We start from the raw sequence: 12,872 nt of genomic DNA, 5'->3' as shown, positions 1-12,872 counted from the left end.
CGGCTCCAGCTGTCTAGCGGCCCCATGCTCCGCACTCTAGCAAGTTGCACCCACACCTTCCTTCACACCCATCTGGGCAGCAGGTGAGGTGAAATTTCCACTGCCCACCCCCTCTTTTCCCACATTTGCTCCTGCTTCCCCCACCCTCACAGGAGTTTGCCTAAAAAATTTGTAAGGCAGGTAAATTCCTGTGGGGGTGGGGGAGACGGGAGCTACTACTATCTGGCAAAGCAGGCTGCAAACCCTGGTTTAAGGGAAATCTGGCCAAATATCTTTCCTCCCACTCCACTGAAGATCCCATTTCTGAACCTCTCCATTTCATCAACCTAATTGATCATAACCACAGCTCTTATCACTTACTGAAATCACATTTCATTTCAATCAATGTCAGATGTACCCATTCGCTCTGGTCTCTTCACAAGAACGCAAGCACCTGAAGGCAGGGACTTCGTCTCATTTACTGCAGCAGTATTACCAAGGTATGGAATCATGCATGACACAGAAGTTTTGAAAACATGTGAATGAAATAATGGATACCTATGTTCTTATTTTTGTTCTTGTTTGCCTCGCTGAAAGTCGCTTCCACTATTTGAAGTCTTCAATAAAGTTTGATTCCATATCATGTCTTCTTCTGATCTATATTTGCCCATATTCGGGCAAAACGGGATGAAGAGAGTAGGGGCAGCATTGCAAAATGGCCTCAGGGAGTGGGTGGGGACTAGCAATTTCATGAGGCCAGGGTGGCTGCTATTGGGGTTTTAAAGAAAAAGCTGATCTTCCTTGCACTGGAGGAATTGCTAGTGTAGAAGGCAGATAGACATCTAAACAGACAATCATGAAATCCATGGAAAGCATCAGAATACTAGAAGCATAAGGGGAAATGCGAGCCTCCCGTGGTGGGCCGGGAGATGGGGAATGCTTCAAGAGGAGGTGACATCTGCACTGAGTCTTGAAATAGGAGCCAGCCAGGCTAAAGGGGAGAGGGGAAGGTGTTCAAGGAAGAACGTGAGGTCAGGGATGCAAACGTTTAAACCATGAACCGAGCAACAGTTGCCACCTGACGTCCTGGAACTGACTCTTAACAATCCACCAGTAAGTGGGTTAAAATGCTCTCTGCCTCCCCATCATTAGACTGAGCTCCTTGAAGGAAGCAACTGTCAGCCAGGCATGGTGGCTGATGCCTGTAATCCCAGTACTTTGCGAGGCTGAGGCAGGTGGATCACTTGAGATCAGGAGTTTGAGACCACCCTGACCAACATGATGAAACCCCGTCTGTACAAAAATACAAAAATTAGCCAGGTGTGGTGGCCGGCGTCTGTAATTCCAGCTACTTGGGAGGCTGAAACAGGAGAATTGCTTGAACTCAGGAGGCAGAAGTTGCAGTGAACTGAGTTAGCGCCATTGTACTCCAGCCTGGACAACAAGAATGAAACTCTGTCTCAAAAAAAAAAAGGAAGTAGGAACTGTGTTATTTACCACTATATCTAATGTCCTAAGAAAATACCTGGCACAGAGTAAGGGTCAGAAAAGACTCGTTGAAAAGCTGTCTTGCAGCCTTCCAATTTTATGTAAGAATAGCAGCAACGTGTTTCTCGGCCAGGCGCGGTGGCTCATGCCTGTAATCTCAGCACTTTGGGAGGCCGAGGCTGGTGGATCACCTGAGGTCAGGACTTCGGGACCAGCCTGGCCAACATGTTGAAACTGTGTCTCTGCTACAAGTACAAAAAAATTAGCTGGGCGTGGTGGCACACACCTGTAATCTCAGCTACTCAGGAGGCTGAGACTCAAGAATCACTGAGCCTGGGAGGTGCAGGTTGCAGTGAACAGAGATTGCGCCACTGCACTCCAGCCTGGGCGATGAAAAAAAGTTTTCTCTAGTACAAAAAAGAAAATATTCGTTGAATAAATAAACCAAAGCACCACTGCCTAGATTATCTTGCCCTATCCCTCAGACCAAATGCCTCTGTACCTGTGCTCACATAAGTCACATCAGAGCTTGCTATGTACGTGACCATTATATATAAATTGCTGGACAGCCCTCAATGGATTAATTGATATGGGGCAAAGCATTGTCTTTTGTTCAATGTGTTTCACTCTTGGTTACAATATTTATACACAAAGGAAAGCAATACTGTTTGCTTTTACCAGGATAATCTTACAATGTGAGTGGAAACAGGCTTCTAAAATAATAATGGTGAGAATTATGGTAATATTTATTGAATGCCTACTGTGTGCCAGACTGTTTATAACTCACACAACTAACTTGTAGGATGGATATTATCTACTATAAAAGAGAAAACTAAAGTTCACAGGAATTGAGAAACATGACCAGGCTTATATCCTGTAGCAGGTGGTTTAAATGATCCTCCTGGTTCAGCCTTCCAAAGTGCTGGGATTACACGCATGAGCCACCCACTTGACCCCCTCGCTTTTTTTTTAAGACAGCGTGTCACTCAGTTGCCCGGGCTGGAGTGCCATAGTATGATCTCAGCTCACTGCAGCCTCAATTTCCCGGGCTCAAGGGATCCTCCCACCGCAGCCTCCAGAGCAGGTGAGACTACAGGTGTGCATCACCATGCCTGGCTATTTTTCCTTCACATTTTGTCTCAGAGGCAGGGTCTTGCTATGTTGCCCAAGCTGGTCTCGAACTCCTGGACAAAAGTGATCCTCCCACCTTGGCCTCCGAAAGTGCCAAGATTATAGGTGTGAGCCACCACGCCTAGCCCATTTTTCTTAAAATTAGTTTGCCACTGTATTCTTCCTCTTTTGCAAGTATTCTTCTGATGAATTTGTTCATTCAGAAAACATCTTCCAAGTTCCCACTCTATGGCTGGCACAGTCCCAGGTGGTAGAGATACCTACCTTGGTCTCAGGAGCTTAGGGCCTCATGAGGATGTTGGATATTTGAACATTAAACAAGGACTTCATGGCCGGGCGCAGTGGCTCACGCCCGTAATCCCAGCACTCTGGGAAGCCGAGGCAGGCAGATCAGTAAGTCAAGAGGTTGAGACCATCCTGGCTAACATGGTGAAACCCCGTCTCTACTAAAAATACAAAAAATTAGCCGGGCGTGGTGTCGGGCGCCTGTAGTCCCAGCTACTCGGGAGGCTGAGGTAGGAGAATGGCGTGAACCCGGGAGGCGGAGCCTGCAGTGAGCTGAGATCGCGCCACTGCACTCCAGCCTGGGTGACAGAGCGAGACTCTGTCTCAAGAAAAAACAAACAAACAAACAAACAAACAAAAACCAACCAGTCAGAGACAAAAACACAAAAGAAATTAGAAAATACTTTGCTAGAGCAATAGAGAAAACACAACATATCAAAATTTATAGGCTAGAGTCAAAGCAGTGCTTAGAGGAAAACTACAGCTGTAACCACCAACCTCAGAAAGGAAGAAAGATAAAGTCAATAACCTAACTTTACACGTGAAGATTTCGGAAAAAAAGAAGAGCAGACCAAACCAAAAGCAAGGAGAAGGAAGAAAATAATAAGGATTAGAACAAAAGTAAGTGATGTAAAGAGGAGAAATGGAAAAAATTAATAAAGCGGAAACTTTGTTCTTTCACAAGCCCAGCACAATAACCAAGTCTAGGTGATCAGAAACAGTGGGGGGAGGAGAGAGAGTTCAATGAACAAAATCAGGAATAAGAGAGAGGGCATTAATAATTATAATAATTGTAAGCAAATACTGTGAACCACATGCCAACAAATTAGATAATTTAGATGAAATGGACAAATTCCTAGAAAGACACAAACTACCAAAACTGATTCAAGAATAAAAAGAAAACTTGACTAGAAATATAACAAGTAAAAATATTGAATTTGTAATTTTAAAATTTTAAACACAAAAAAAGCCCAAGCTCAAAAATAGCAATTCTTCACAAACTCTTCCAGAAAAATGAACATTTCCTGACTCATTCTGTGAAGCCAGTATTCCCTGACACCAAAATCTAAGACACTACATCAAAACCACAGACCATTATCTCTTACAAACACATACGCAAAAATCCTCAACATAACACTGGCAAACTGAATGCAGCAATGTATAAAAAGGATTTTACACCACGACCAAATGGGATTTATCCCAGAAATGCAAGGTTGCTTTAACATCTGAAAAACAATTTATGCAATATACCATTATCAACAGAATAAAGAAGAAAAGCCACATGGTAATCTCAATAGATGCAGAAAAAGCATTTGATAAAATTCAACACCCCTTCATGATAAACATACTCAACAAACTTGAGGACAGGCACAGTGGTTCACACCTGTAATCCCAGCACTTTGGGAGGTCAAGGCAGACGGACTACCTGGGGTCAGAAGTTTGAGACCAGCAAACCTGGTGAAACCCTGTCTTTACTAAAAATACAAAAAATTAGCTGGGCATAGTGGGGGCCATGTGTAATCCCAGCTACCCAGGAGGCTGAGGCAGGAGAATTGCTTGAACCCTGGAGGCAGAGATTGCAGTGAGCTGAGATTGTACCACTGCACTCCAGCCTGGGTGACACAGCTACACTGTCTCAAAAAAAAAAAAAAAAAAAAAAATTCATACAGATGCAAGGACCCAAAATAGCCAAAACAATCTTGAAAGGAAGAACAGTGGTGGAGGACTCACACTTCTGGATTGCAAAACTTTCTACAAAGCTACAGTAACCAAGACAATGTGGTGCTGGCATGAGGATAGACATGGATCAATGGAGAACTCAGAGTCCCGTAATAAAGCCTCACTTATATGGTCAATTGATTTTCAACAATGGTCAACTGAGACAATCAAATGGGAAAAGAATAGTCTTTTCCATATATGATGCTTGGAAAACTAGATATTCGCATACAAGACGATAAGGTTGAACCTCTACCTCATCATATGCAAAAAGTGACTTAAAATGGATTATAGACTAAATTATGAGCTAAAACTCTAAGAAGAGGCCGGGTGCAGTGGCTCACACCTGTAATCCCAGAACTTCAGGAGGCTGAGGCAGGTGGATCACCTGAAGTCAGGAGTTTGAGGCCAGCCTAGCCAACATGGCAAAATCCTGTCTCTACTAAAAATATAAAAATTAGCTGGGCGTGGTGGCATGTGGCTATAATCCCAGCTACCCAGGAGGCTGAGGCAGGAGAATCACTGGAAGCCATGATACAGAGGCTGCACTGAGCTGAGACTGGGCCACTGCACTCCAGCCTGGGCAACAGAGCAAGACTCCATTCAATCAATAAATAAATAAATAAATAAATAAATAAATAAATAAAACTCTGAAAAAAACGGGTGCAAATCTTTGTGACCTTAGATCAGGCAATATTTTCTTAGATGTGACAAGAAAAGCATAAGCTACAAAGAAAAATATATAAATTGTACTACAACAAAACTCAAAACTTTCCTGCTTCAGAGAACATCATCAAGAAAGTGAAATGACAAACCATAGAAGGAGAGAATATTTTTGAGAGTCAAATATTTGAAAGGAGACTTATATGTAGAATATACACAGAACTCCTGGCCAGCATGGTAACTCACTCCTGTAATCCCAGCACTTTGGGAGGCCAAGGTGGTAGGATAGCTTGAAGCCAGGAGTTCAAGACCAGCCTGGGCAACAGAGTGAGCCCTCATGTCTACAAAAAAAAATAAGGCTGGGTGTTGTGGCAGGGACCTGTAGTCCCAGCTACTCAGGATGCTGAGATAGGATGATCACTTGAGCCCAGCAATTTGAGGCTTTGGGGAGCTATGATTGCACCACTGTACTTCAGCCTGGATGACAGAATGAGATCCTGTCTCAAAAAATATATATATATATATATAGTAAGGTGGGAAATAGACCCAAAGTCTGAGCTCAGGGCCTGCCTTAAACTCTGGCTTCTGTATGTCCAGGTCTGCAGTTCAGAGCCTTGGAGGAAGCCACTGTGATACTCTCTGGCTTCATTGTCTCCCTACTAGTTGGGGTCACGGAATTACAGGAAAGAGACCCATGAATTTATAAGAGAGATAACTGTTTAAAGCAGATTCACCTTCCATGCAATCAATCCTTCTTTCCCGTGGCTTTATGGTGAATTGCAATTTTAAGTAGAGGTATCTGAAGAGAGTTACATACTTATAAAGATTCACTAAGCTTCAACTACTTGCCAGGCATTGGAGATACAATGGTGAGGCAACACAGACACAACTTCTGTCATCTTACAGTCAGAGGTTAGCTATATAACCACACACATCTATGAATTTGTCACAGTGACAAGTGTTAGGAAGCACAGTCAGCCAGATGCAATTGAGAAATGGGAATTTGATCTAGTGAAAGAGATCTGGGATAAGCTTCCTTGAGGAAGCGACATGTGAGGAGGGATGTGAAGGAGAATTGGAATCATGTGGGAAAGGCCGGGAGAAGAGAGTTCCAGTCTGAGGCCACAGCTTGTGCAGCCTCCCATGGCTCAAAGGAGCATGGCAAGGGTGAGCAGAATGCCACTGAGGCTGAGGCATGGCAGCAAGCAGAAGGGCAAAGCAGGTGTTCAGAGAGACACACCTGCTGAAATGAGTATAGAGATACACTTAGATGAGAGGATGGAATTCCAGTGTTCTATTGCAGAGCAGGGTTCATAGGTTCACAATATCGTAGAATAATCTTTAAAATAGCAGGTAGAGAAGACTGAATTTTTTCTCCACTAATAACTAATAACTATACTAGGTAACAGGAATGTTAAATCCCGCTATTTGTTCATTACAATGTGTATACCTATGTCAAAATGTCCCTCGCATCCTCTAGTTGTATACATATACTATACAGCAATTACAACAAAGTTTGAATAAACACTACCAAAATTCCCATGGAATCATAAAATGCCCTGGGTTTCCAAAGCCATCTTTACAAATCCAAACTATGTTGGATGCATCATAGACCTCATTCCTATTTACATCTCAAAGCTATAGTGACGCAACCAATATGTTACAGGCATGCCCACAGAAACACAGGGCAATGGGCAAAATGAGGGAGCCAAATAATAAACCCAAATTCATCTACAGTAAACACATTTAAAAAAAATGCCAGGAAACACAATGGGGAAGGGAGAGTCTGTTCAATATATGGTACTGAAAACTGGATATCCATATGCAAAAGAATGAGATAGGACACCTGTGGTACAAAATACACCATAAACAATTTGAAACGGATGACAGAATATACACAAAACTTGAAATCATTAAGCTATTAAAAAAAAACCTGGCCAAGGGCAGTGGCTCATACCTGTAATCCCAGCACTTTGGGAGGTTGAGGTGGGCGAGTCAACTGAGGTCAGGAGTTCGAGACCAGCCTGGCCAACATGGTGAAACCCGCTCTCTACTAAAAATACAAAAATTAGCCAGACGCAGTGGCATGCCGCCTGTAATCTCAGCTAATCGGGAGGCTGAGGCTGGAGAATCACTTGAATCCAGGAGGTGGAGGTTGAGGTTAGCTGAGATCGCGCCACTGCACTCCATTCTGGCAGTTGAGGTGACGACAAAGCCAGACTCCTTCTAAAAAAAACAACAACAAAAAAATAAAAATAAAAAAACAAAAGACAACCTGGCATGTGTGTATACTTAGAACAACGCATATGGATGTTTAGAGCTTGAAAACAGAAAACCACAAAAATATGGGAGAAAAATCATTGACAAAAGATTGCCTTAGTAGTGAGTATGTTTTGTCTTGATTAATCACCAACATCACAGGCAACCAGGGAATTATACACATGTGGGACTATATCAAAATGAAGACCCTGTACTCACAAAGGAAACAAGAAAACAAAAAGCACCTGAAGATGAGAAGAAAGGTTTGGGGAAACACACAGCTGATAAGGGGTTGCTTCGGAAAAGGTACAAGGTACAGTACTGACACCACTAACTAGCAAAGAACAAAACAAAAAAACAGAGAAACTGATAACCAAACCATTGCAAATGGGCCAAGAACCTGAATATTAACTTTTCTTCAAAGAACACATAAAATTGAAAACAAGTTTACAAACACTTGGTTAACATCACTAGTTATGAAAAAATGGAAATCCAAAAAACACTCAGATACCATGTCACTCTAATTGAAATAAATACCAAAAGGGAACATATATATACAAGACAAATGCTGGTGTGGGTTTCCAGAGAGGGGAAATCTTATCCACAGCTGGTAGGAATATTTTGGTATACACACTACAAGAATCAGTTGGAGGTTCCTCAAAACACTGAAAAAAAGAACTACCATTTCATTTAGCCACGGTACTGCTGGGTATACATTCAAAGCAAAAGAAATCAGTCTGTGGAAGAGGTATCTGCCTTCCCATCTGACTGTGGCACTATTCACAATAGCTAAGATGAGAAATCAACCTACCTATCCATCCACAGATGATGGGATACAGAAACCACAGTGTCCATTCACCGTGGACACTCTTCAGCCAGACACAGATACTGAAATCATGTCATCGAGAGCCACATGGTTGAACCTGGAGGAAATGATAGTAAATGAAATCAGCTACACTGAGAAAGACAAACATTGCATCACTTCACTCATGAGGCATCTAAAAATCTTTATCTCATAGACCTAGAAAGCACCCTAGTGCTTACCAGGGTTTGGGGGGAAGGTGGGCCTTGGGCAGGGAATCAAAATGGATACAAAGTTCCACATTTTATGAGAAGAATAAAACCCATAGTTCTATTCCTCAGCAGGGTGACTAGGGATAATATTATCAGAGGATAATTTTCAGGACAGCTAACAAGGAGGATTCCGAATGTCCTCCCCTCAAAGAAATAACTCTATGAGGCAAAAGAAATGCTAAGTATCCCGATTCCACCATGACACAATGCATGTGTGGACCAAAACGTCCCACTCTACCCTCTAGTTGTGCACCTTTACTACGGAGCAAGTTTGTTTGTTTGTTTTTTGAGACGGAGTCTCGCTCTGTCACCCAGGCTGGAGTGCAGTGGCACCATCTCGGCTCACTGCAAGCTCCACCTCCTGGGTTCATGCCATTCTCCTGCCTCAGCCTCCTGAGTAGCTGGGAACACACATGCCTGCCACCGCGCCCGGCTAATTTTTTGTATTTTTAGTAGAGACAGGGTTTCACCATGTAAGCCAGGATGGTCTCCATTTCCTGACCTCGTGATCCACCCACCTCGGCCTCTCAAAGTGCTGGGATTACAGGCGTGAGCCACCGCGCCCAGCCCCAAGTTTGTTTTTAAAGAAATGTAAAGAAACAATGTGAAAATTCTCATGCAACCACAAAATGCCCTGAAATTCCAAAGCCAGGCTGAGAAATCCAAACTATGTCAGACACAGTACATTCTCCACTTTCCAATTTCATCCCAAAGCTACAGACCCACTTCCACCTAGACAGAGCAGAGAACCCAGAAGTAACCCTGCACAACGACAATCATCTGGCTTTCAACAAAATCCACAAAAATAAGCAATGGACGAAGGACTCGCTGTGCAATGAATGCTGCTGGGATGAGTGGCTAGCAGAAGAGTAACGCTGGAGCCCTACCTCTCACCATATGCAAAACCTAACTCAAGGTGAATGAAAGATTTCAGAAGAAGACCTCAAACTATGAAAGTCCTACCAGAAAACCTAGGAAATACCTTTCTCAACACAGGCTTTGGTAAACCATTTACATGGCTTAGTCCCCAAAAGCAATGGCAAGAAAAACCAAAATGAACTAGTCAGGCCTAAGAAACGAAACATCTGCAGCACAGCAAAAGAAATCACCATCATGGTGAATACACAGGCTACAGGATCGATTAATTGTTCCCAAACTATTTCTGACCAAGGTCTTATAGCCAGAATCTACCATGACCTTAAATCAAAAAGCAGAAAAGCAAATAATTCAATTTTAAAAATGGGCAAAAACCATAAACGCACACTTGTCAAGGCAGGACAGACAAGTGACCGACAGGCATGAAAAAACGCTCAACATCACTAATCACCAGAGAAACGCAACTCACAAGCACAATGAGACACCATCTGATGCCACTCAGAATGGCCCTTCATCCAAGTAAAAACATAACATGCTGGTGAGGTAGCAGAGGACAGGGAAGGCTGCTGCACTCTCAGTGTGAATGCAAACTAGCTCTCACAATGTGGGAAGTGGCCTGGAGATTACTCAGGGTACTTACAAAAGAACTATCCTCTGACCCAGCAATCCCACCACTGGGTATCTACCCAAAGGAAAACAAATGCTTCTAACAAAAGGACACATGCACTCCTATGTTCTCAGAAGTGCTATTCACAAGAACTAAATCCTGAGATGGAGCTATGTGCAAATCAACAGTGGATTACATTATTTTTTAAGTTTGGTACATAGACACCGCAAAATTCTATGTAGATTTAAAAAGAAATCATGCCCTCAGCAGCAACAAGGATGGACCTGGAGGCCACTATGCTAAGCAAGCTAAAACAAGGACAGAACACCAAAAACAAAAACCCAGACACTAGGCCAAGCAGATGGAAAAAGGAGGAAGACAGGGAGACTTGGCAGTAGAACCACTCGACTGCTACTGTGCTCACTGCCTGGGTGATGGGGTTCACTGGGAACCCAAGCTTCAGCTCCCTGCTATACACCACATGCCCCAGCTGCAAACTGCACCCTTTACTCACAATACAAGGAGGTGTCACTTTAGAAAGCAAGGCTAGGAGCTGAAAATAAATTCTTAATAAAGGAAAAGAGGAAACCTATAGTGATCCAAACAATTCGTTACTGGCATAAACAGAGAAAGACACTGAATGGACAAAACTGGGGAGCCAAATAATCAACCTAAAATTTTACACAGTGAAAACATAGTCTGCAAAAGCTCACCAAAGGCATAACTGTTGAGAAAACTGGGTATTCATGTGCTAAAGATTGAAACAGTTCCCTTATGTTGCGCAATACATAAAAATCAATGCGGCCGGGCACGGTGGCTCACACCTGTAATCCCAGCACTTTGGGAGGCTGAGGCAGGCCGATCACGAGGTCAGGAGATTGAGACCATGGTGAAACCCCATCTGCACTAAAAATACAAAAAAAAAAAAAAAAATAGCCGGGCGTGGTGGCGGGCGCCTGTAGTCCCAGCTATTCGGGAGGCTGAGGCATGAGAATGGCGTGAACCCGGGAGGCGGAACTTGCAGTGAGCCAAGATTGCGCCACTGCACTCCAGCCTGGGCAACAGAGCAAGACTCTGTCTCAAAAAAAAAAAAAAAAAATCAATGCAAAACCAACTGAACACCCAAATTCAATCCTGAAACCAAAAAACTCCAAGGGGAAAACACAGGATCAGCGTTTCTTTGTGGGAAAACTTTAATCTGTGTACCCATAGACAAATACCACGGCTTCACCTCCCCCTCAGTGGGACACAGAAATCACTGCTAACAAAAGCAAATATCAGCGTTTGAGACTAAGAAACATTTTAGACCTCTCTACATGGGAGAGAAAACAACGAACCCAAAGAGAAGGCATCCTACCTTGGGGGAAAAGGTGATTGGGAGAAAATTACGGAAAATCATAAATTTCAAACCTATTCAAGAAACTAAAACTACTAAATGGGGGGAAAGGATACAAACAAATACACAAGCAACAAATGTGCAAAGGACCTGCGGTAGCCACTTCTGCAAAGAAAACATGAAATTGACTCACAGCTATGAGAAGAGTGGCACCTCATCACTCTCATGCCAAACACACACTAAGATACCGTCAAACTCCACTGAGAATGAGCATTACTCAAAGGAGCAATAGAAGTTTTGGAAGGCAGGGACCTATGTAGATTCATGCAAATGGAAACTCTTATATGCTATTGGTGGCATTGAAAATTAGTGTATATACTGTGAAAAAAAGTTGGAGTTTCCTCAAAAAATTAAAATTACCACTTCCAGTTCATCTAGTCATTCCCATACTCGGTTTTTCATTTACAGCAAAGGAAACCTGTCCCTTAAAGAGTTACCTGCCTTCCTGTGTTTAATGAAGCACAATTCATGATACCCAAGATAGGGAATCAAGCTACCTGATCATCCACAGGCAAAGGGAGGAGGAAACAGTGGGATATCCGCACAACACAATACTCCTCAGCCACATGCAAATCATGTCCTTCTCGTTTCGAACAACATGGATGAACCTGGAAAATATTATGTTAAGTAAAATAAGCCAGGCATAGAAAGACAAGCACAGCATCATCTCACTTATATGGAATCCAAAATCTTTACGTTCAAGAAGTAGAAGTACAGTAGTGGTTTGCTGAGCAGGGGGGAATGAGGGGGATGTGAAAGATTCATTTTGGAAACACAGTTGCAGTTAGATGACAAATACATTCTGGTGTTCTATACCACAGCTCGGTGACTGGTTAACAAAATACTGTGTTGTATTTTTCAAAAAAGCTAGAACGGAACAATTTGTTCTCTCAACAGAGAAATAATACCTGATCTTTGGAAACAGATATGCTAAGTACCCTAGTTTGATCACTACTCAAAATACACATATATCAATATATCCCAGAGGAACAAAATGTCTCAGCATGCCCTCTAATAATGTACTTCATTATGCACAAAAAAATTAAGAAATCTGAATACACAATGCTAATATTCACATGAAACCACAAACGGCCCTGAATATCTGAGGTATCCTGAGAAACACAAACTAAGTTGGAGAGCTTACAATCCTTGATAGCAAATTACATCCCAAAGCTGTAGATATCCAAAATGCATGTTCGTGTGAGGTGCCATTGGGCTCCAGCCTGGGTGGCAGAGTGATACTCTGTCTCTCTCAAAACCAAAACTGTTTGAAAATTTGAGTGTATTATGAGTGACAACTGGATGTTATCAAACATGTATAAAGAAAACAAAATTCTAAGCATAAAAATACGTATCTAAACTAATACTGGGCAAAAACATCTGAATAGACATCTCAGC

General features: G+C 42.6%; 1 protein-coding gene across 1 annotated transcript in view; it reads right to left on the bottom strand.

Annotated features, from left to right (window-relative positions):
• The window catches only part of ZNF354A (zinc finger protein 354A), a 46,700-nt gene extending 34,617 nt beyond the window's left edge, over window positions 1-12,083 (bottom strand). Inside the window, exons 1-2 of the mRNA XM_055285016.2 lie at window positions 11,972-12,083; window positions 8,333-8,444 (exon numbers count right to left, since the gene is read on the bottom strand). Of these exons, the coding sequence (XP_055140991.1) occupies window positions 8,333-8,376 (44 nt within the window). The 5' untranslated portion in view covers window positions 8,377-8,444; window positions 11,972-12,083. The remainder of the gene's footprint in view (window positions 1-8,332; window positions 8,445-11,971) is intronic.
• Between the last annotated feature and the right edge of the window lie 789 nt (window positions 12,084-12,872).

Source organism: Symphalangus syndactylus, chromosome 7 (assembly GCF_028878055.3).
Source record: "Symphalangus syndactylus isolate Jambi chromosome 7, NHGRI_mSymSyn1-v2.1_pri, whole genome shotgun sequence".
In the NCBI taxonomy this organism is placed as follows: domain Eukaryota; kingdom Metazoa; phylum Chordata; class Mammalia; order Primates; family Hylobatidae; genus Symphalangus; species Symphalangus syndactylus.
The sequence above is the reverse complement of the archived record's forward strand: the minus strand, read 5'-3'. Positions and strand labels throughout refer to the sequence as shown.